At 34.7% G+C, this 24569-nt stretch overlaps 1 protein-coding gene and 1 pseudogene across 4 annotated transcripts; one reads left to right on the top strand and one right to left on the bottom strand.

Moving 5' to 3' along the window:
* Positions 1 to 641: 641 nt before the first annotated feature.
* On the top strand, positions 642 to 5847 carry LOC131621814 (endochitinase EP3-like; annotated as a pseudogene).
* Positions 5713 to 10311, bottom strand: LOC131621881 (pentatricopeptide repeat-containing protein At2g13600-like). Of its 4 annotated transcripts, none has more exons than XR_009289693.1 (4): positions 10022 to 10311; positions 8449 to 9912; positions 6497 to 8183; positions 5713 to 6258 (listed from the first exon to the last, which is right to left on the bottom strand). XR_009289693.1 is itself a non-coding variant. In XM_058892930.1 (3 exons), the coding sequence occupies exons 1-2, from the start codon at positions 10028 to 10030 to the stop codon at positions 8449 to 8451; spliced, it is 1473 nt and encodes a 490-aa protein (XP_058748913.1). In that variant the 5' UTR covers positions 10031 to 10311; the 3' UTR covers positions 5713 to 8183. The 4 variants fall into 4 exon arrangements, 2 of the variants coding, with proteins under 2 accessions (XP_058748913.1, XP_058748914.1); XR_009289692.1 differs by having other exon boundaries at positions 5713 to 6631; positions 7264 to 8183; XM_058892930.1 differs by having other exon boundaries at positions 5713 to 8183.
* Positions 10312 to 24569: the final 14258 nt, after the last annotated feature.

Below are 24569 nucleotides of genomic sequence, written 5' to 3'. Positions count from 1 at the left end.
TTCCACACCCTCTGATATCCTAACTTGTGGCCCTAGCCCATGTTGTTGATTCAATGCTCCAAAACGCGCATACAACAACACTCAACTCACTACGGTTCTTCTAAACACTGTGGTGACATCTTTAAACTAAGGCGCTAAAAATTGTTAGGATATAATAACAGTTCTTCTATAAACCGTGGTGATACAATCAAGCTTTCACGGGTTCGAACCTCATCACCCTCAAATATTTTATTCCTTTAAGGTAAAGGCGTACATTTGCTTTTTTACCTTAAGTTTTCACTACAATTGTTTCTTTTAACCGTTGTGAAATACTTTTCACTTAATAAAAACATAACACACAATTTATTTCGTTCATAACACAAAAGAATGTCCTAGAAAACGAGACGACGTCGATAGTAAAATCTTCATCCTCTTCGACTTATGATACATTACCATTATGTGTTTGTTGTTTACTTCTTGTTCGCTCTCGTTGTGTAATAGTAATGTTTTCTGAAAGTTCTTCGCTAGGATTTATTTTTTCACATAATAACATTGTGATGTGTATTGGGTTGTTCTTATGCAGATTTTGTGACAATAACTTTGTGTAGTTACAAATTCATTATTGGGTTGTTTTAGGTTTTAGTGTTGTTAAATGAAAGTTAATGGCCACAGACACCGAGAGACAAGACATGCCTAGAGAACAAGGTATTCAGAATGTTTATGTTCTTATGAATCTATATTGTTTATGTTTTAAATTTTGTGTATGAAGCATTTCCTTTATTTTTCGTTTTGTTGCAACTGTGTTTTGGTTTTATTCGAATTTAGTAACATAGGATGAAACCTGATAGATTATTCATATAAGAATCCTTAATCATTTAAGAAAGTCCTGGATTAGATGTAACCTAAAGCTGAAAAAATAAAAAACTGTAGAATAAAAATTTCATTAAATAAACTTACAAAAAGTTTGACCATGTAAAAACTAATAAAAAATTTCATTAAATAATTTTTTATTAATCATATCTAAATTATTTGGCGGAGAGAATGTTTGACTAAGTATAATATGCTTCATCATCATCAGAATTGATGATGACTAGCTTTTTTACCATTCTTCTTATTGAATTCCTCTTCTTGAGAGCTCTCTTGAGTCTTAAAAGTTTGGTAGCAGGTTCTCTTTCAACGACTTGGACCTCTACAGCCACATCAACTTTTGTTTTCTCGAATTGGATGAAGTACTCATTATGTGTTTTGGTTGTTCCTCTTCTCTTATTTCTTTGGATGGAGTTTCAGCAGAAGTACTCATTTTGATTCTTCTTCTCTGATTTCTTTGGATGAAGTTCCTTTTGTGTTTTGGTTCAAAGAGGTTTTCAGCTTTTATATTGGTTCTTCTGATTCTTCCTTTTCTTTAATCTTTGAAAGTCTAAAAGCCAAAAGATTTACATGCATGTCAAGTTTTCTTCTAATTATTACTTCTTTAAATCTCCACGTTTTCTTCTCTTGAAAGTTGGAAAGATCTTCTTATGACTAGCTACATCGTGCTGTTGAATAATTACATCTCTTTGTTTTTTCAAATTTCTTTTTTCCTTCTTTGATATTCCTTCAACTCCTTCTTATGCATAATTTTATGTAATAGAATTGTGTACATTGTAGCTTGATTGGTTCCTAATGGAATTGTGTCATTGATGTAATACCAGTTTTGATATTTAATTTCCAAATGAGTGTATTTTTTTAAAAGCAGAGAATTCCTTTTTTTAAAACGACATATATTTTGACAACGGTTATAAAAACTAATTGTGGCTTTATATTGAACTCTAGAATAATATAAACTCAAAAATATCGATGCTAAGAACCGAACCTGAGACCTTTAGGTATATCACAACGGTTGAGTTAACTAACATTGTGATATCGCGCGCTTTCCAGTATACTAACGGTTCCAGGACCGTGATTGTAAGCAACACATTTGAGTGTTTTAGGATTTAAGGTCCCATGAACATCACCATAATGGGTTGGACCATTCAGTTAAGCCCAATAAGATGTCTCTATCCTAAATCGTTTAGTTATTTAAGCGTTGCCCCGTTAAACATTAACATACAGTGAAAATCCTAAACAACAATGATGTAGTAATTCCCTCATACTCACTCTCTCCGAAGACAATATCTGAAATCTTAAAAGATACATTTCTCTTATTATTCTTAAATATTGATCAATATAGTAATATGCTATAATTTATATCTATCCGGTTCAATTAAATTCTTCAACTGAGCGATACATATGAGCAAGATTCACATCACGTCAAACATCATAATAAAAAACTTTTTTTTTCATTTTTTCTTTTCCTTTCCTGTAAATATCTCATAGTAATTAAGATCTCATAGTAATTAAGAGAACTTGAACACCTTAGACTAACACTTTTATTCCCAAAATTAATTAAAGGTAACTTTTGTTTACAAAAAATGTCGTGGAATGCTAATATTTTTACCATGCATAACCAATTCCTGAACCTGAATTTGATTGCGATGATCATATTTTTATTCTTTAAGATTTTTATCGATGTTTTCCCTTTTAAAAAATAAACTTCGATGACGACTTCATTGCCTTCGAGCGATTACTTGCTCGAATATTTTTGTTGTGTTGCATCACTATCACATACATGAGCTATGATTCTCTTATGATTAAAGCCTCCATGTTAATATTTATTACAACTTCACTTTGCTATATTATATTTGTTTCTTCATATTTTCTCTCTGTTATATATTTATTAAATTTTTTAGAAATTAATTAATTAAAACTTACAAAAATAAAAATTGAGAAATCTAACACTATTCATTTTAATGATATTCAAAATGCTTAAATATGTTATTTAAATTTATTTATACATTATTTAAAATATAGATAATTTAGAAAAGTAAATATTTAAATGATTTTCTCAATTTTTTAATAAATATATGATATGAAACATTTTTTTAAGTATCTCTCAATTTTTTTAACAAATATATAATAGAAAAAAATTATGTATAAAATATATACAAATTTAAAATAATATTCATGAATATAATATTATTTTAAATGAAATATTTGCTTTGAATTTCATGAATATATTTGCAATTTAAAATGTTGTACAATGAGCGCGACAATCCCTAATGGAGACATGATGTTAGAGACTTTAAGCTAGTTAGGGTATTGAGAGCTAGCTCATGTGAGGTGAGAAACTACTATATAAGTGTGTTTCTTTGTGTTATTGGTTATTCTCCCCAGCTCTTAGGTTGTGGTATTTATTAAGGTTTCCTTGGGCCTGGGCCAGAGAGAAATTACCCACACTCTTTTGAATAAATACCTCTGGAGGAAGGAATTTGTCATTCCTTGGATTATGGAAGAGGTTATTATCTTTATTGACTTCCTCTTTGGAATCGTTGTAGCGAGACACGTCATACCCCACATATGTGGATAAATGAGTGAGAAAAGTAAGTCAAATAGGTGAAGCTCAATCGGATGGCCCAATATGGATACCCACATGACTTCATGGCTCAATTTGGGCGGCCTAAGACTTTGTAGGACAACTTTCCCCCGCGAGTGTGTTGGTATTTATTACCCTTTTGATGGACTATCATCTTTAAGGACCCCAATAAAATTATACTAATATATAATCCCTCAAGCTCGAGGGCTCGAAGAGGATGAAGTAATTTTATATAAGAAAAGGGTAATTTATTCTTGGGGGAAATTCTAAGTTAAGTACCTTAGACTTAACTTTGAGTCCCTCAAGCGAGACTTTAAGTTGAGTCCCTCTATAGAGACTTAAAGTTAAGTTACTCGAGCGAGACTTTAAGTTGAGTTCCTTTAGCAAGAATTTTAAGTTGAGTCTCTCTAGTAAGACTTTAAGTTAATTCGCTCAAGCGAGATTTTAAGCTGAGTCCCTCAAGGGAGACTTTAGGTTGAGTCCCTCAATCGATACTTTAAGTTGTTTAAGTATATCTTACTCTTATACCTTTGCCTTTGCGCTATCTGTTTCCCCTCCCTATATGAGGGTTTCTATAACGTCGTTTCTCAAAGTTCCTTAACGATACTATTCACGACTTTGACAATATGTTTATTGATGAAAAGACTCATAATTTGTGGCGATTAAACTTATTTCAAATTTCTTTATAATATTATTTTATTATTTGAGGTGTATTCCTCGATATCGCATAAAGAAATTTGAATATGCTTTGGCAAGGATTCAAGTAGCAAGTTGCCTGATAAGACAACAAGGATCTTTTTATTAAAGATCCCTAAATTGTATTGCCTTTTAGGGTGGCCTTAGTCGTTACCTTGTGAAATTTATGCATGGGCGCCTCTTAAACGAAACTTGAAAAGTTAAGTCCTTTAGAGGACGAGTCTCTCAAGCATTTTTTTTAGGCGAGTTCAGTTTTCTCTTTGTATCCTGCACATTATTTATATTCACGTCTTTTGTAGGTCGGTTTGTATCCACGCCTCCTAAGGGTTTCTCTTTAATGCACATCTTTGTGCCTTTTGGTGATTTGTTACAAAAGGCTTAGTGGCTTTTCCGTTATTCATAGTTTAGGTGAGGTCGCATGTCATGGTGGGAATGATTCCCCGTTGGTGTTAAATGAGTGCCTATTGAGGTAGAAAGGATTTTTCAGTGAAGGTCCATCGACATAATTACCCCGTAGGGCGACAATAATGTTTAAGTGGAAGTCCAACAATGTATTTCCATGTAGGATGATAAGAATTTTCTAGTGGAAGTCCAATAATGTATTATCCCGTGGAATGGCAAATATCATTCACTAAATATAATAATATATTATCCCGTAGGGCAGCAAGGATCTTTCTTTTTCCAACAATTACTTCAAGTTTTAACGGATCCTCTTCAGCATGTAACTTTGCAAAAATTAAAATAAAACAAAAAAGTGGGCGCCTCATTTAAAAATCCTACTCACACATAGCAAGAGAGTGACACCCCATTATTCAAAGAAGACTTAAATAGTTTTTTTTTTTTTTTAAATTACAAATAGCAGTGATAATAACTCACCTTATCTAACAATATGTGGATAGGTGTCAGCTTATAAAGCGAGCGACTTTAAAGAAAGTTTTAGGAGATGGAGTTCCTTTTGTAATTATAAGAAAGTTAAATGAGAAAAGATCGGGTATGTTTGGTTGGCAATTGTTTGGAGTTTGTGATTGTTTAGGAACAGAATAATTTTCAAGAGTTTTGCGTGATTGTTTAGGAACAGAATCATTTTCAAGAGTTTTGCGTGGAATACCCGAGACGTTGTTCGGAGTATCAAAGTGTTGGTTTGGAAGTGTGCGCTCATTGGAAATATTTCTCACGTCAATTGTGTGACTTCACCGTAGAAGCTCCCATTTCTTAATCACATAATCTCTTTTTTCTTGGGTTATGCTTATAAACACACATAACATGTAAAATGTTGATCCAGTTTTTTGCAATATAGAAGAGATTGATGGTGCGTCAAAGGACTACTGTGATGAAACCAACACAGAGTACCCTTGTGTCCCTAACAAAGGTACTACGGTCGTGGACCGCTTCAATTAACTTGGAACTACAACTACGGACCAGCAGGAGAGGACAATGGCTTTGATGGATTGAACTCTCCTGAAACAGTGGCTAATGATCCTACAGTGTCCTTCAAGACAGCATTATGGTATTGGATGAATCATGTTCACTCTGTCATGATAGGCCAAGGCTTTGGTGCAACCATTAGGGCCATTAATGGTCCATCTGAATGTGATGGTGTAAACTCGGTGGCAGTTACGGCTCGTGTTGATTACTACAGGCAATATTGTAGTCAATTAGGTGTTGCACCTGGTGATAATCTTAGATGCTAAGCTACCTAGCAACACAACACATATATTGGATTTGATGATTCTATACGCAGTGTGAATAAATGATACCATGCATACACAGTTCAATTTTCCTTTTACAATATATTAAAATGATACCGCATATTAATTTGATCATTGTTATTGCTTTTCAGAATATACTCGTGAGTTCAATTTACTTCTAAACAAAAGAGAAAATATAAAGTATAATTTCGATGACAACTCGACAATCTTAACTAAAAAACGAAAAATAGCCTAGCTAATAATACCAAGTGACAGTGTTTTACAAAATAACAGAATTCAAGCACAGTGTGTGAAGAAACAGAAAATATAATCAAAATACCATGCTTTTGGTCTCCATTGATCAAGTTCCATCTCAATCGTCTCGAATAGGGTTCCAGTGTCTGTGCTAGAAGTGCTTCTTCTACCAGGAGGAGTCTGTCGTTTCTGCTCAGAGCAAACAACTGAACAATGAATGTCAAGCATTATATGTATCGTTTCAATTCATCGGCGGTGCTGGCTCCACTTAACTTCTCATTTTCAGAATTTAGAAAGAAGGAAGAGCAATGGCATGAGATAATCCAAGAATAAAAGCTAGGTTGACTCTACAATGCTACAAGTTGTTGGCACAATCTACACCATAATTTTATAAGTATATTGACATTACTTTAACAGCATTGATTACCTCCAAAAATTTCATTTCATGGCTGAACTAGGAGAACCCCCACACCACATTGATTGGTCAAAAGTTATTCAGTCAAACATAGGGCAACCTGATATGTTATGTTCTTCTCCACTCTCTGGTAGCAATGCAACCAAACTACACAAATGAACAATTGGTCCATTCCATACAAAGAAAACAGTTATACATCACATAGAGGATATTCATCCAAAATATCTTCAAATTCTAAACTATCTTAAAGTTTATAGAAAAACCACTAATCATCATCATCATCATCATCATCATCATCATCATCATCATCATCATCATCATCATCATCATCATCATCATCATCATCACTCAATAAGTAAACATATGATTACTAATACAAGAGCTTATTGCTTGCAACTCTCACTCTGCTGCTTACTCAATAAATACAGCATTAAGCATATCCAATTAGTACTGAATAAATGAAATTTATTAATATTTATTATTTAAACTAATAATCCGTTTAATACTATGATTTTTTATAACATTTTTCTCAATCCTTAACCTTATACATTAAAAAAAAGGCAATATATTAAAAAATACAGCAATAGAATTAGAATTTAATCATACCGATAAACCTAGAAAAATAGAGAGCAACACCGAATGCATTTCAAATAAGAAAAAGAAGACGCATGGAAATCCACCAACAAGACTAGAAAAATTCATTGAAGAGGTATAACCACATCTTTTTCTTTCCCTACCATCATAATACTCCAAACTATTTTTTTCATCACAAAATTTACCTCAATAGGATGAAAAACATGTTGAGGTTCCTTTAAAAAGGAAATCTCGAGCAAAGAAGGATCAAGAATCTTCGAAGCATAGCAAGAAACGGTATGACGTGCAAATTAACCCTACTTCTGCCCAAGACATGGAAGATGATGTGGGGCCATTAAACACAACTTTCCCTGAATCAAACATCTTGAATGCACAACAAGAAGAAATTTCAACATGTCCAACAAGAAAATATCCTTGAACCTTGCATTTGAACACTTGTGCCATTTAGTCCCATTACTTTTACTACTCAAAGCAATACTCTCTTCTTTAGCAAAAGCCTCCCTGAAAGTACAATTTTTAGTCTCTACCACCCATAACAGAAAAAAAAACCTTCCTGATAGCATGATGTTTAGCCCTGCATATAAAATGCAATCACATGTAAATCCTAGGCTCACTTGGATTGATTCTTTGCACAGTAACATTTCTGCTTCAACAACCAAATACCCACTGCTTCCATTTGAGATGTTCCCTAACACAAGACCATATGACTGTCAAACAAATTGGGAGTGCAGAGTACTGCAATATCCTCTCCAAACACCTATCTCCCAGTCTTTGTTAATAAGTTGACAATAGTATACGACCATATGCAAAATCACAATATATATTAAAGTTTCTGCATATCAGAGACACTTCAAGTGGCTCGAAGCATGAAAGAGATTTTGTTTGCTAAGGCGAGCTAATTCTTATTTTGCTAAATATAACTATACTAAAATAGATGCCAGAAAAGGACATATCATGGTTGACAAAGGCTTTTTTCCCAGTCAAATTGTTTTTGCTGCAACCATGTGAGCCCTCTAAACTGTCATCCTGAAGGGAACTTGAACTGCTACCAATCAGCTCCATCATCTATAGCGAGGCTTATAATATTTCCTTTTAAACTATTAACCTGCATAGAAAGTAAATGGAAAGAAGACTCTCTATTAGAGGGAAAGCTTGCCATTCATAACATATGAATATAAATACTAGTTTTTGGGAAAACTGTTACTCAGTGCAAAAGAGATCCATGTTAAGCAATTGAAATTGCAGGGCCATTAAGGCCATATATAACTAAAATCATGAACAAATCATGATAATAATATGGTATATAAAATATATAAAATATGATCCTATTATCCTAATATATTTTATAATATTCTAACATCTTTCTCTACCTATACCCAACTCCATGCAGACTTTCCCTTAACCCTTTGTTGCATAAGGCTTCTAACTTCAGATACTTCGTTCCATAAACCTTTTCTTGCATAGATATGTGCCAGAGTTAAATATGGAGCTGCATTACACTGTTCCATCTTAATGAGCTGATAAGCAGCCTCTTTTCCAAGCTCTACATCTCCATAATTCTTACAGGCACTCAAAATGGAACTCCATATTATACAACTAGGATCATAAGGCATTTCTTCCATTAAATCCCTCGCCTTCCTTAGATCTCCATTTCTAGCATAAAGATCAATCAAGCAAGTATATTGATCTATATCAGGAGACAGCCCATAATCTGTTCTCATTTTGTTGAAGTATTCCTCCCCTTTGTCAATAAATCCTGCATGACTACAAGCTGTTAAGACAGCACTAAAGCAGACTTGATCAGGAATCAACTTTTGCTCAGTTAATAAATAATCAAAAAATTCCAAAGCCTCTAAACTTCTTCCACATTGAGCATAACCCATGATCATGGATGTCAACAATACAGTGTTCGTCTGGGAAGTCTGGTCTAACACACGTCGAGCCTCATCAATGTCGCCACCCTTTGAATACATATCAATAAGAGCACTGTCCACAAACACATTCTCAAAACCCATTTTAACAACCAGAGAGTGCACTTGTTTTCCTTCTACAAGCACCGCAAGACGGCTGCAAGCACTTAAAATGGAAGACACAGTATGATCAGTAGGACTCATATTCTCCCCCCGCATTTCCACAAATAGTTTCAGCGCATCTTCGCTGTACAGATTTTGACAATATCCAGATATCATTGTATTGTATATAACAGTATCCTTCTCACTAGTTTCATTAAATAATAACACAGCATCGTCAATCCGCCCACAGCTCGCATAACAATCAACCAACGAGCTAATCACAAAATTGCTCCTATCAAATCCTCCTTTGATGACATGAACATGAAGACTTGGACAACAATCAGCGACTCCATTTTCCCCCACACACGCATTAACAACACTAGTCAAGGTAAAACAATTAGGCCTAATACGAGTTCCTAACATCTCTTTGAACAACAAGAATGCCTCTCTTCCTAATTTGTTTGCTGAAAATCCAACAATAAGTGAAGTCCATGATACTTGATCATGTACTTTCATGGCTCTAAATATCTTACTTGCATCCACAATGCAACAACATTTTGCGTAGAAATCAACAAGTGCGGTACTAAGGAACAGATTATCTTCATATCCGGATCGAATTATATACGAGTGGATTTGTACGCCGAAATGCCAATTCGTGGTTTTTGCACAAGAACTAAGTGCATTACAGAGAACATACTCGGTTGGCTTTTCCATTAGTCTACTCATTCTGCTTAATGAATCTAGTGGTTGGTAATGGTAGGTACTTGCACTTTTAGAATGCTTTCTAATGTAATCATGTTTATAAGGTTTGCAGAAGAGTTTCTGCATCAAAAAATCAGCAAAAAAAAAAAAAAAGAACTTTAGGATTATGCATAATTTTCATGGTTTAATCTAAAAGCTTTTGAAATAGTGTGATGATTAAGCAATTTACCCTTATCATGAATTTGAGAAGGACCTGTAGAAGGAGGAACTATATGAAAGTAGGTCGTCGGAGAAGGGGTTTGGCGGCGGCGGAGGGGGATTTGAGGCAAGGTGTAGTAATCGATGCAAAAGCGTGTAATTTGAACAGCGGCGGTGGGAACAATGCCGTTCGCGGCGGAGCTGATGGTGGAGCGGTTGAGGTATGGGAAGTGAGATAAAGATAATGTGTAGTAAGTGTATGATATTAGTGTGCGCGTTAGATAGATCTAATGGCAAAATGAGTATTTTTTTTTTTTTAAGAAAAACAACCAAGCTAAACATACAAAAGAGAAAAAATTAGAAAATTAGGTAAAAAGTATCTCTGAAAAATTCTAAAATAGGAGATGCATATTTATATTCTAATTTTAAAAGTTTCGGATAATATTTCTTTTTTTTAATTTTATTTTAAAAATTATTAAGTTTTTTCGGATATGCCTATCCAAGAATTCCAAGACTAAAAATTAGATTATTTTAGAAATTTCATCGCAGATTTGTAAGAGAGTATATGAGTGTAAAACGAAATTTTCAAAAATTAAAAGTTGAGGTTTCTTAACTCATCCCATCAGTTTAAAAATATCTTATGCAATTTGAAAAATATCATTAAGAAAATAGGAAATATATTTTTGATTGGCACCCTCTCTCACATACAACTTTTTTATGTTTGAAATAAGTTCTATTTTTCTAAAAATGCATTTTCAATTTCTAGTTTTATATATTCAGTAAATGTTTTGCAACTTATTTTACTTTTTGTGTGGGGTAAGTGATTCAAAACTCAATTATCTAGAAATAATTTGTTGTTTAGAAATAAATTAGTTAGAATTTTTGTATGATGAAAATATATATATTTTTTAAAATTAAAAACTAGTTTTATTTAAAAAATATGAAATTAATATTTTTTTTTTTTACAATTTTTCTCTGAAAATGAAGATAAAACTATTTTAATTTCTTTTTTAAAAAATAAATAAATTTGACGATAAAAGCTAGGGCATTTAGTCCAACTTTAATTTCAGGGGTCATTTATATGGTGAATTACTTAATGGGAGGTCTGTTAATTTTAAAACCTCTACACTACCAAATACGTGAGTCATAGTCAAGTTTTGAAGTTTCATATAGATTTGGTGGTCTCTTGTTAAACATTTGCTCGGAAATGTATTTCTGAAAATTTTCAAAAATCCATTTTTAAAATAAATTAAGTCGTAAAACAGGGTGTATCTAAAAAACAAAAACAAAAATTGTATATGTATGGGTGCATTCCAATAATGCATTTTTAATTTTTAAGAGTATTTTTGAAATTTCGTGTGGTGCTCTAGAAAAGCATGGGATGAGTTAAGAAATTCTCAAAATTAAAAGGCACCGAAGGCCTGCTCCTAGAAAACAATGAAAGAAAGACATTTCTATCAAAACACCCGCTCTATTCTACATAACATCATATAACCGATAACCCGACTAGAGCTCAAACCGTCATACCCACTATCAAAACCACTAAACTACATTGGATCAGATCAGAAAAATTGATTCGCTAAAGGTTTAGACACATGATAGAGTTCTGAAACCATTTAGAGAAGAAGAATGAGTTCAAGGTTGGCCTGCTGATAAAATAATGTAAAGCCAAAAAGATGTTTTCCTATCACCTTCACGTTTGTTTGTTGACAAATTAGAAAACAACTTATCATTACACACAAATTAGACGGTCCAAACCATTGCATCTAAATCATAACCAAATCCCCCCTTAAATTTGACTTTAACTTCTAAAGATAAGAAAAACTCAAAAAAAATCGCATACTCACTCGGAAGAGCCCATTGTACCCCTAACCACTTAAGGATTCTATATTATGCTCTAGAAATTAAATTACAAGTAATAAAAAAACAAGAAGCAGATTCCAACCTAACCCCCGCATAAGATACAAAATATCCTTAGGGTCAACTATGACCTTCCGCTTGAACATGTTCTGTCTAGAAGGGAGCTTGTCCAGCAAAAGCTGCCAAAATAAGACCACCACCTTAAAGAGGGCTAACCTACCCCAAATAAAAGGATACTAACAACCACACAAACCTCGTAATATACAAAGTACATAGTGTCGGTTTTGTTTTGTAATTAACGACAGTTTTTAACTCACACAATCTTTCACTATTTATCTTTAAAAAACAGTAAAATGTGGTGTTTTTAACCGCGGCAATATACACATTTTTCACAAAAAAAATTGATAACCTATCACTTGTTTTTAAAAATTGTTCTAGTAGAACACTTTTGATTACCTCCCGGAAGAAGATCCCGGCGAGGCCACATTGGAGTTTGTAGTGAATTGCTTTAGGGATTTGAGCAGCACAGCTGATGCGAGCTCAAGAAAATATGCGTCTTGCTTATTCCTCGATTGGGAGCCCTATTTATAACTGTTGGAGCCATGATTGCTCTCATTGATGGAGGGACATTGGATTCCCTCCATAATGAGCGAACTGTTGTAACTCCTGTCATTTTTGTTTTAAAGAGTCGCAACCCCCATAACGGCGGGGCCTTTTGGTCTGCGCTCGATGGTTAGGACCGGCCTGAATGGGATATTAAAGGTCCATCCGTAACGCCTTACGTGCCGACTTGCAGGTTCCGTCTACGACTGGACAAGAAGTCCACATCCGAGTTAAGCGTCCGCTCCGGCCATGTGCTTTTGCCGAGTTGGGCCAATAGTCCCCTTGGGACCGCTCTGCTTTTATTCATTAAGTACCGACTTGCTGAGCCGACCCAAAACTCCTCAAATATGTACAAGCCTCCCAATCTAGAGTTTCGTAGGGACGGATATTTTGGTTCCCTAAAGGTTGGTTTTGGGTCGCCATAGCAAATCGGAGAATCGTCCTTACTCAAGAGTCGAAATTGAGTTGGCGTGCGTTTGTGGATTTTCAAGACCATTGAAGGGTTTGTCTTTCCGACACGTGTTTAGTAATGATGGTTTTTATTGGGAAACGTGCATCAGTTCCATACCTTTATTAACTTCTTTAAACCTTAGTTTAGAGATTCTAAACGTTGCAAACTCTTCCCTCTTCCTCACCAACCATCATAATTGTTCTCAGGCGAAGTCTTTCTCACAAACGAAACCTTTCTCCTCCTTCATTGTTCATTCTCCAGGTAAATTCTTATCACCTTTTTACTTGCTTTTCTTATTTGCCATGAAACATTCATTCTTTGGAAGAGCGTACTTTAGTGTGGGGTGGGAATGTTTCCGTACCCCTAACCCGTCTTTGTGAGAGATGGATCCTTTACTGAGGATCATGCGTGGACTTTGTGTAGGGTGCGAACAAGAGAAGTTCGGTGACCCTTAACGAAATAGGAAAACTACGGGAGAAGTGCCGCATTTCTTCCAATGACAGTGAAGAGGATGTTATTATGGAAGCTTTCGAGGAAGGCAGAATGGTGGGCTCGTTTCCCTCTCAAGATGCAGAGGGTGGCTTTTTCTATTTCTACTTTGGACCGTGTCGCGCGCGGAAACGACACCCTTTCCAAAAAGAAAAGGAGTGTCCAGTGGTTCCTATGAGATTTCTTTTTGTTTTGAGAAAAGAACGTGTAAAATTTTAATCTATCCTACGAAGAGGGAGAGGAAAAAGATCTTAATAAACCCTAAGTTGGTTAGGTGTGGGGAGCACCTATGAGAGATTCTAAGGATCGGCAGGTCGGTTATACAAAGAGAAGGTATTAGCATCCTAAGTACCCGTAGTACTCTACGGGAACCCTTATGTATTTTTATCCGGGGTTTGGTTGTGTTTATTGTTTATTGGGAAAATTTCTCCTTTGTGATAGGAGAGAGTGAATTGATGAAAAGACAGGGAAACTGACTGTTTTTTTTTGTTTTTTGTTTGTTTGCTCGCAAAGATTCCTTGTGAATCTCATGCCTACATATCCCCAGGAGAAGTCAGAGCTTTTTGTAATTTGGAGAACTAATAGGGAAATGCCATGAATTTTTGTGTTTTGTTTAAAGCCCAAAATTGAAGTTGAAAGAGTTTGATCTCTAATGGGAAAGAGAAAGTCATCATCTTAATGGAGTGATATCTCAATTATTCCACCACAAAATTTTTTGAAAAAACAACCATGCATTTTATTTGTTTTTTTTCAAAAAATCCGAATAAATATATGCCTTTTTATTGGTTATTTAAAAATATCCAAAAGAATGTAAGCATTTTTACTTGTTATTTCGAATATCCATAGAATCATAAAAAAAACATGAGTTTTTACCGTTTTTATTGAAATACAATATGTGATAAAAATGCGTATTTTTCAAAAAAAAAAACTGTATGAATGAAAAAAATTGATAAAAATTAATATTTATTGGTCATAAATGCAGTAATTTGCTCCGAAAAATCCGTTAAAGTTTAGAGGTTTTCACAAACTTCATAATATTATAATGAATTTATGAAATGAAATTTTCATATTTGATAGGGTTAATATGATAGATGCATAAGAAATGTTGGGGTGCTGGATCAAGCTCTATAGGGGTGATATGATAAATTCTCGTTTCATTAAAAAGAAACAAATCATATCAATTTTGGTATTTGTTTGGAATCTTAAAATTGGATTTATTTCTTTTTTTTATCATTAATATTTAACATTTTCACCAAATCAAACAATAATAAATAGTTAATTAGGTATGTTTGGATTGATGGAATAGAATGGAATGTAGCAGAATGAAATATAATAAGTTTATGTTACATCGTTTGAGTTGATTAAAAACGGATGGAATGGAGTGGTATCGGATGGAATGCATTTCATCACATTCCATCATTTTCCAACTTTTTTATACCCTCCGATTTGGGTGGAATAAAAAAATTACTCTATTCCATCGTAAAGTTCCCAAACAATGGAAAGACGTATTTATTCCATTCCGCTCCGTTCCGCTCCATTATAACCCGCTCCGTTCCGTTTATTGTATCCAAACATAACCTAAAGGTGAAATTTTATTTCAGTCTAAAATCATGAGTATGCTATTTTTTTTTTTGATTTGGTCAATAAAAACATTTAATAAAAAAAATTGAAATCTCAAATATTATAATGACTTCACCAAAAAATTGATTGACCAAATCAAAACAAACAAATATTTTTAGTTGGCCAAAATATAGTTGTTTAACACATATAAACAACCAAAAGTTTTGATCATGCTAATACGAATTCAATAAAATCCACTGAATCTATTTTTAGTTGGTCAAAATATAAATTTTAAAACTTTAAATTTTACATAATAATCGAATTACAAAATAAATTGAACGCAGCAGCCAATGTCACAAACCTAGTCTTAATTCTTAAGAAAAGACTGAAAATGTTTACCGCATAAGATACGATTCTCAAGTAAAATTTACCTGCCTGAATCATCATTCTTCTTACTTGTTAATCGTCTCGATCGGTTTTGAGGCAAAAGTAAGTGATGTATATAAAGATTAAGTGATGTATATAAAGATTATTTTATATACATCACTTAATTTTTTTTACATAATTAAAAAAAGTAAGTATCAATAAATTTATTATATTTATATTATTTATTGATATTTTAAAATATAATTAATTTTTAAAGTTTTATATTTTAAAAATAAATTAATAGTATTAAAAATTTAAAGTTGAGGATTTATTTATACTATTTTGTCATTAAATAACATAAATTATATTTAAATTAATTTTTTAATCAATATTCATAAAGTATAGGATTTGAGTGTACTCTTCAGTCATAAAGTAGCATAAATTATATTAAAAACTCTAATTAATATTAAATTTACCAAACAATATATGTACTTCTAAAGATAAAAGAGTCAAAAGGTCACAAAAAGGAAAACGTTTTAGGTGTTTTTACTTGAGTTACAATTATAAAAAAATTAATTAATATTAAATTTACCAAACAATATATGCAATTCTAAAGATAAAAGAGCCAAAAGGCCACAAAAAGGAAAATGATTTCTGTTTCTTCCGCTGCTTCTACTTGAGTTACAATTACCATAAAGAAGAGTTACTCCTGAAACATACACAAAGAAAAGTTTTAGCAAAAACTTATCTAGTTGTTCTGCGATCAATGTTTGAAACTTTAACTAATATACTAATAAGCCAAAACATCAACAGTTAGGGGTGTTCATGGGTTGGGTAAACCCAATAAACCCAGTAAAACCCACCCAAACCGATTCAAAAAAGTGGGTTGGGTCGGGTTATTGGGTGATAACGGTTTTCAAAAATGAAAACCCATTCAAAATAATTGGGTTATGGGTAAACCCACACCCAACCCACGGGTTATTGAGTGACTATATATATATATATATATATATATATATATATATATATATATATATATATATATATATATATATATATATATATATATATATATATATATATATATTTTTTTTTTTTTTATAATTTGACAAGTGATGATTTTGATGTTTTTAATTTTGCTTGCTTCAATTTCAACTTTTTGAACATCTTTTATTTAGTAAGTAATGATTTTAACTTATTTAGGATGCCACATTTTGATTATTTTGATGCTAATTTTAATAAATTGCAAGTATTTTATGTAATTATAGGTTTTACTGTAATGTAACTTTGGTTCTTACAAATATATGTTTATAATAAATTTCATTATACATTATGACATTTGATGTTTAAAAAAATAGCAGTAATGTTAAACTATTTATTAAGAAAAAATGTAACATATCATTAATAATTATATAAGGAAAAATAATATTGGGTAACCCATTACCCAACCCAATCCAACCCACAAATTTGTGGTTTTACCCAAATCAACCCAATGATATTGTGGGTGGTTATTTTTTCTCACCCAAACCAGTGTACCATATACGGGTTGGGTTATGGTTTTGGCTAAATTCAACCCAAACCGACCCATGAACACCCCTATCAACAGTGATAAAGCTATACTGATAAAAATAATTCAATTACGTTCAAACCATTCAATTCAACACAAAAAAATTAATAAAATTCAATCCAAACCATTTAATTCACAATAATAGAAACTTGAAAAGATGATTAAATCCTATAAGACTACCAACCTTGCACCATCTTTTGGAGGACTTCCACATAAGAGTTTGGTGACAAATTGTTTTATTTGATTGAACTGAATAGCGAGGAAGAAATGGCTGATTCCAGAGACAAACAAAGGAGTATTAGGAAGAAGGACCGTGGATGCCAATGTAGCATAGTTTGCTCCATGTTGAAAATCAGATCCTATTGATGGTAGATATGGACTCAAAAGTGGAATTCCAATAGCTTGAGCTACAAAATCAAATAAACAAAAAAGTTTGCCATCTCTATGAGAGAAAAACGAAACAAAAAAGAAGGAGAAGCTATAATATCTCTATGAATCACGGCTTCATGTCCATAATCATAAGGAATGATATAAACATGAACATGAACATTTTGATTAATATTACCTAAGAGAAGCTACAATGTGTTGCTCTGTCTTGTGGAAGACCACTATTTAGATATCCTAATTTGTTAGAAATCAAAATATAAAGAAGTAGAATTCATGAACGATTAAAAGTTGCGACCTTCGAGTTCATGTTTTGATAGAGCAATCGGCTGTTTGGTCCAGTTTCCCATGATCGACAAAAACACTTCCAAGATTGTTCAAGGCCTGGTAGATTAAATGTAACAAAATAATACCAAAACTCTTAAGTTAATACAAAATTAGTATTGTTCATTAGTTTGAAAGAAGAATAACACAAATAAGCATTAAATTTTTTTTTATAGTTAACCGCAGCAAGTATCATCATCACCGCAGCAAGTTCGTTCAACACAGCAACACAGAATCAATAGAACTCGATAACGCCTTCAGCTTCAACCGCACAGCCATCAACGTGTTAATCCATATCATCAACTTTCCAAATCTGCAGATCTGTATTAATTAACAGCATCTTCAAATAACAACATCAAATCGCACATCACTGACTCCGACGCGATCTCGAAATTTCAACATTTGCAGAAAAAAAACTGTTACACATACCTTTTTCAATAACTCACAACAACTTGCAAATTTAGAACCATCGCCATCATACTCGGCAGCAAATGGAATCAGCAACTTTGCAACAAACGAAGAAACCGCGTCATCAATCCGGATCACAACCGCGTCATCGATCCCTTTTAAAATAGAACAGTAAATTAGCTGCAGAATTATATGAACAACACAACAGATCCACGAAGATAAGTGATTGGTTTTAAAAAAGAAAATCTAATAAAAAAGAAGATGCATAGTAATAAGAGAGGAAGTTGAAGATGGAAGAGAAACAGTGAGGGACGGTTCTTGAAGTTGGAAGAGAAATTGTCGTAAATAGAGACGTGCGTTGAATATTAACAGTTACAAAATTAAAATGTAGCAGCCCACAATATGGGAAAATGACGTGAAAGAAGAAGAATGCGTTGCACTAACCTTTTTTACAGTTTTGGAATTTGGAAGAGTGTGGGATTAAGGACAGTTATGAGAATAGTGGAAATTGAAGAATAGAAGGATGTAACTGCATGAAAGAAGAAGTTAATTTTGACAATGCTGATGTGGATTTTTGTGGGATGAGAGGCTGATGTGGCATATGTTAGAGATAAGGAAATGGTAGACTCTTCTTATTTGATAGATTTTTTTTTAATACTTTTTATTTGTTATTTATATATTTTTAATTTTATTACCTTTCCACGTGAAACAACAACAACCAAAATTGATTGGGATACATTCTCCATTTTCCATCTTTTCCTTTTTCCACGCACACCAGCAGCCAACATTTATAGGATTTTCTTGATTTTTTTCACAATAACTTTATAATTTGAATTTAGGTTTATCATTATTTTCAACAGCCATTATTCTGCGACGATTCAGCTTGTGAGATATTGGATCGAACTCTAGTATTGTCGAAGGGTAGCTTCTTGGTTCGACAGTTCGACAGAGTTAAGCATGAAGTCAAAGGATTGTTCACATGCTGGTGTCGAAGTGTGCATGCTGTAGTCGAAGATGGGTCTAGCATGCAGATGTCGAAGATGCTAGGGTTGTTAGCATGTTAAATTAGGTTTTAGTGTTTAAACCCTAATTTGTTAAGTTAGCTTGTTTATTAAGTTGGCTTGTGTAATGGGCCTTGCTGAAAAAGCCCATTAGTTAGTATGTTAGGTCTTATTATAAATAGCATACTAGTCTCTCATCATTGCTAAGCTGCAAATCCTAATTTAGGGTGAGAGAGGTTATTTGTTATTCTTGTAAACTTGTAATCTTGTTCTAAGAGAAAGTGAAAGAATAGCAGTTATAACCAATTCTTGTGTTCTTCTTATCCTCTCTAATTCCCTATTATACTTTGTTATTGGTATCGGTTTTCACAACAAATTGGTGCGGTGAGCGTGGAGAAGATGCCTTCAACAAAGTATGAGATTGAAAAGTTCACCGGAGTGAATGATTTCGGTCTGTGGCGCTTGAAGATGAAAGCTCTACTGGTTCAGCAGGGTTGTTTGGAAGCGTTGAAGGGAGAGGCAGCCATGAATGCAGAATTGACGGCAGCGGAGAAGACGAATATGATCGAGAAAGCACACTGCGCAATTTTGTTGAGCCTTGGTGATAAGGTTCTCCGGCAGGTATCAAAGGAGACGACGGCATCAGGGTTATGGGTGAAACTTGAAAGTTTGTATATGACCAAATCGCTGGTAAATCGACTCTACCTGAAGCAAGCTTTGTATTCATTCAAGATGATTGAAGACAAAGTATGAGCTGAGCAGTTGGATATGTTCAACAAGCTGATTCTTGATCTTGAAAATATTGATGTGAAGATCGATGATGAAGATCAAGCGCTGTTACTATTGTGTTCTTTGCCTCGATCACATGCTCACTTCAAAGAAACTCTCTTGTATGGAAGGGAGTCCCTGACGTTTGAGGAAGTTCAATCAGCCTTGTACTCTAAGGACTTGAATGAACGAAAGGAGCATAAACCTTCGACTGTTGGCGAAGGTTTGGTCGTTAAAGGAAAACTCTTACGAAAGGATGGTAAGTTCGACAAGAAGAAAGGCAAAAGCCAGTCGAAGACTTACAGTGGCGAAGCATCTGGCATTCGATGCTACCATTGTAAGAAGGAGGGTCACACAAGAAAGGTGTGCCCTGAACGCTTGAAATATCATGGAGGTAAGGATAATGGCAACGCTTCCATTGTTCAAGATGATTTCAAATCATCTGATGTTCTTGTGGTTTCAAGCAGTGACTCTAAGAAGGAGTGGATTATGGATTCAGGTTGCACTTGGCACATGACTCCAAACAAAGACTTGTTCGAGGAATTATGTGATCAAGATGGTGGATCAGTATTGCTGGGAAACAACAAGGCTTGCAAGATTGCAGGTGTTGGATCTGTGAGATTCAAGCTCCATGATGAGTCAATAAGGTTGTTGACTGAAGTCAGGTATGTTCCTGATTTGAAGAGAAATCTGCTTTCTCTTGGTGAATTCGACAAGAAAGGATATGTTTTCCAAGGAGAGAAAAGTATCCTAAGAGTCATGAAGGGTTCGAAGGAAGTCTTGAGAGGCGTGAAGAAACAAGGCTTGTATACCCTTGAGGCTGAAGTTGTAAGTGGTTCGACATATGTTGCATCCACGAAACCTTTGTCGAAAACAGAAATCTGGCACATGAGATTGGGCCATGTCAGTGAAAGGGGTCTGGTCGAATTAGGGAAACAAAATCTGCTTGGTGGAGACAAAGTCGAAAAGCTGAAGTTTTGTGAACCCTGTGTACTTGGAAAATCTTGCAGAGTGAAGTTCAACAAAGGCAAACAAAGAACACATGGATCCCTTGATTACATCCATGCTGATCTTTGGGGGCCTGCAAGGTGTCCATCACATTCAGGAGCAAGGTATTTTCTATCCATAGTAGATGATTATTCCAGAAAATTATGGGTATTCATCCAGAAGACTAAGGATGAAACTTTTGAGAATTTCAAAAGTTGGAAGACTCTGGTTGAAAATCAGACTGGCAGAAAGGTCAAGAGGTTGAGAACCGACAATGGCCTTGAATTTTGCAATGAGGCATTCGACAGTTTTTGTGCTGCCTCTGGTATTGCAAGGCATAGAACTACTGCAGGTACTCCACAGCAAAATGGTTTGGCTGAAAGGTTTAATCGAACTATTTTGGAGAGAGTCAGATGCATGTTGACTAGTGCGGGGTTAACAAAGGTGTTCTGGGCTGAGGCTGTTTCGACAGCAACATATCTGATAAACAGATGTCCTTCGACAGCGTTAGATATGAAGACACCTGAAGAAGTTTGGTCGGGACATCCACCAGATCTCGACAAACTGAGAGTATTTGCCTGCGTAGCCTATGCTCACATTAGGCAAGACAAGGTCGAACCTAGAGCTCTGAAATGCATGTTCATGGGATACCCTGAAGGAGTCAAAGCTTATAGGCTATGGTGCCTAGAGCCAGGTCACAGGAGGTGTATCACCAGTCGAGATGTAGTTTTCAATGAAGCTGAAATGGCTTTTAAGAAAACTAATGATGTTGGTCGAAGTACAGAAACATCTGACGAAGAGCTGGAACAGGTAGAGATTCCTGTTGAGGTGGAGCATGTTGATGCTGAATTGCATATCCCAGATGAAGTCGAAGAAGAAGCAGAAGATGCTGAAGTTGAGGAAACTGACGATGACTACCTATTGTCGAGAGATAGGTCGAGAAGAGTCATCAAGCCACCTCAGAGACTTGGATATGCAGATCTTATAGCTTATGCCTTAATCTCTGCAAGTGAGGTTCTAGACGAAGAACCTAGAGACTATAAGGAAGTTATGAGGAGTCGAAATAAGACTGAATGGCTGAAGGCCATGGATGATGAGATGAAATCTCTTCATGATAATCATACTTGGGAACTGATCAAGAAACCTATTGGGGCAAGGTTAGTCAGCTGTAAATGGATTTTCAAAGTTAAGGAAGGAATTGAAAGAGTGACGTCGAAAAGATACAAGGCAAGGTTAGTTGCAAGGGGTTTCACTCAGAAAGAAGGTGTCGACTTCAATGATGTGTTTTCTCCTGTTGTGAATCATAGGTCCATTCGAATGTTGCTTGCCATGGTGGCACAGTTCGATCTTGAACTGGAACAAATGGATGTGAAGACTGCGTTCTTGTATGGTGATCTAGATGAAACGATCCTGATGAGGCAACCTGAAGGGTATGTCGAAAAGGGGAAGGAAGATTATGTGTGCAATTTAAAGAGATCTTTGTATGGGCTGAAATAATCTCCTCGACAGTGGAATAGGAGATTCGACAAGTTCATGGCACGCATAAGTTTCATTAGAAGTCAGTTCGACCACTGCGTTTACTTCAGATTTCGACCTGGTAATTCATTTGTTATTTTGTTGCTTTATGTGGATGATATTCTCATAGCAAGCAACAATGTTGAAGATGTGATGAGGGTGAAGGCTGAACTCAATAAGGAGTTCGATATGAAGGATCTGGGAGCTGCTTCCAGGATTCTTGGAATTGACATTCGAAGAGATAGAAAGAAGTCGAAGTTATGTCTATCTCAAGAGGCATATCTACGGAAGATTCTTGAAAAGTTTGGTATGTCGAATTCGAAGCCAGTTGTGACTCCAACAAACCCTCAATTCAAGCTGAGTATTGATCAGTGTCCCAGTACTGATGTCGAAAGAGCCTATATGAATAGCATCCCATATGCTAATATAGTTGGTTCTTTGATGTATGCTATGGTCTGTACTAGACCCGACATAGCATACTCAGTAAGTCTTGTAAGCAGGTACATGGCGAATCCTGGAAAGGCTCACTGGCAAGCATTGAAGTGGATTCTAAGGTACATAAATGGATCTCTAAACAGAGTCTTAATTTATGGTGGAGCCTTGGGTGAAGATAGTAAAGCAGCAATAGAAGGATATGTCGACTCTGATTATGCAGGTTGTATGGATTCTAGAAAGTCTATTTCTGGATATGTTTTCACTATGTTTGGCACAGCAATTAGTTGGAAAGCAACTCTTCAGAAGGTTGTTGCTCTATCAACCACTGAAGCGGAATATATTGCTCTCACTGAAGCTGTGAAAGAAGCATTGTGGCTTGAAGGCTTTGCGAAGGAGCTGAAACTTCAAGGTCGAGGTATCACTGTTAAATGTGATAGTCAAAGTGCAATACACCTGTCAAAGAATTCATCCTATCATGAGCGAACTAAGCACATTGATGTGAGGCTGCATTTCGTCAGAGGAGTAATCGAGCGTGGAGAAGTCCAAGTGCTGAAGGTTTCGACTGAAGACAATGCTGCTGATATGATCACCAAGACATTGCCGAGTTGCAAGTTTTTCCACTGTATGCAGTTGATAAAGCTGCGTGAAGAAAGCTAGTCTGTTCCTTGACGTTGTAGAGTTAGGTCCAAGGTGGAGATTTGTGAGATATTGGATCGAACTCTAGTATTGTCGAAGGGTAGCTTCTTGGTTCGACAGTTCGACAGAGTTAAGCATGAAGTCAAAGGATTGTTCACATGCTGGTGTCGAAGTGTGCATGTTGTAGTCGAAGATGGGTCTAGCATGCAGATGTCGAAGATGCTAGGGTTGTTAGCATGTTAAATTAGGTTTTAGTGTTTAAACCCTAATTTGTTAAGTTAGCTTGTTTATTAAGTTGGCTTGTGTAATGGGCCTTGCTGAAAAAGCCCATTAGTTAGTATGTTAGGTCTTATTATAAATAGCATACTAGTCTCTCATCATTGCTAAGCTGCAAATCCTAATTTAGGGTGAGAGAGGTTATTTGTTATTCTTGTAAACTTGTAATCTTGTTCTAAGAGAAAGTGAAAGAATAGCAGTTATAACCAATTCTTGTGTTCTTCTTATCCTCTCTAATTCCCTATTATACTTTGTTATTGGTATCGGTTTTCACAACACAGCTCAATAGATTGCATTCACGATGCAATTTCTTCAATGATGTCTTCTCATCTCCCAAAACCTAATCAGTGCATCATCAATTTTAGTTTGAAGGTTTTTTCATTCAACTATTTGTATAAATATGTGCTATCTGATTTCTAGATCTTCTTCCCTTCGAACCTGTTATACCCCAAAATTTGTCCGCATCTTTTTCAAAAAAGAAGGCAACAGACTTCTGTCTAAAAATTGGGAGTTTCATATAATCTTGGATTTTATTTCATAAATATCATGATTTTATGAATACTCGGTTTTTAGAATATTTCTTATACGGTATTTTGGTTCGCTGTTGAATTTATTCTTACACAAATGCCAAATACTGTTTATCACTTCACACACGCTATTTATTTGAGATTTATTTGCAGATAAATAGTACTAACGCAATTGGTACAGAATTAAATTTTGCAGGCGCAGAGTCAGGGGATTCAGACTGTACTGGTAACAAGTAAATTATTATTAGTTTTTGTTTCCCAATAATTTTTGTACTATATTATTATTTTCAAAATCTCTTCTATTATTTTCAAAATCTCTTCCTTTCTTTTCAAATCTCTTTCTTTCAAATCAAATCATAACTTTATTCCATACATCTCTCTTTTTCAAACCCTACCATACACTTTCTTTCAAATCCTACTAC

The sequence above is a fragment of the Vicia villosa genome, unplaced genomic scaffold (genome assembly GCF_029867415.1).
Source record: "Vicia villosa cultivar HV-30 ecotype Madison, WI unplaced genomic scaffold, Vvil1.0 ctg.000011F_1_1, whole genome shotgun sequence".
Lineage (NCBI taxonomy): Eukaryota > Viridiplantae > Streptophyta > Magnoliopsida > Fabales > Fabaceae > Vicia > Vicia villosa.
Note: the sequence above shows the minus strand (reverse complement) of the source record. Positions and strands in the feature narration are given on the sequence as shown.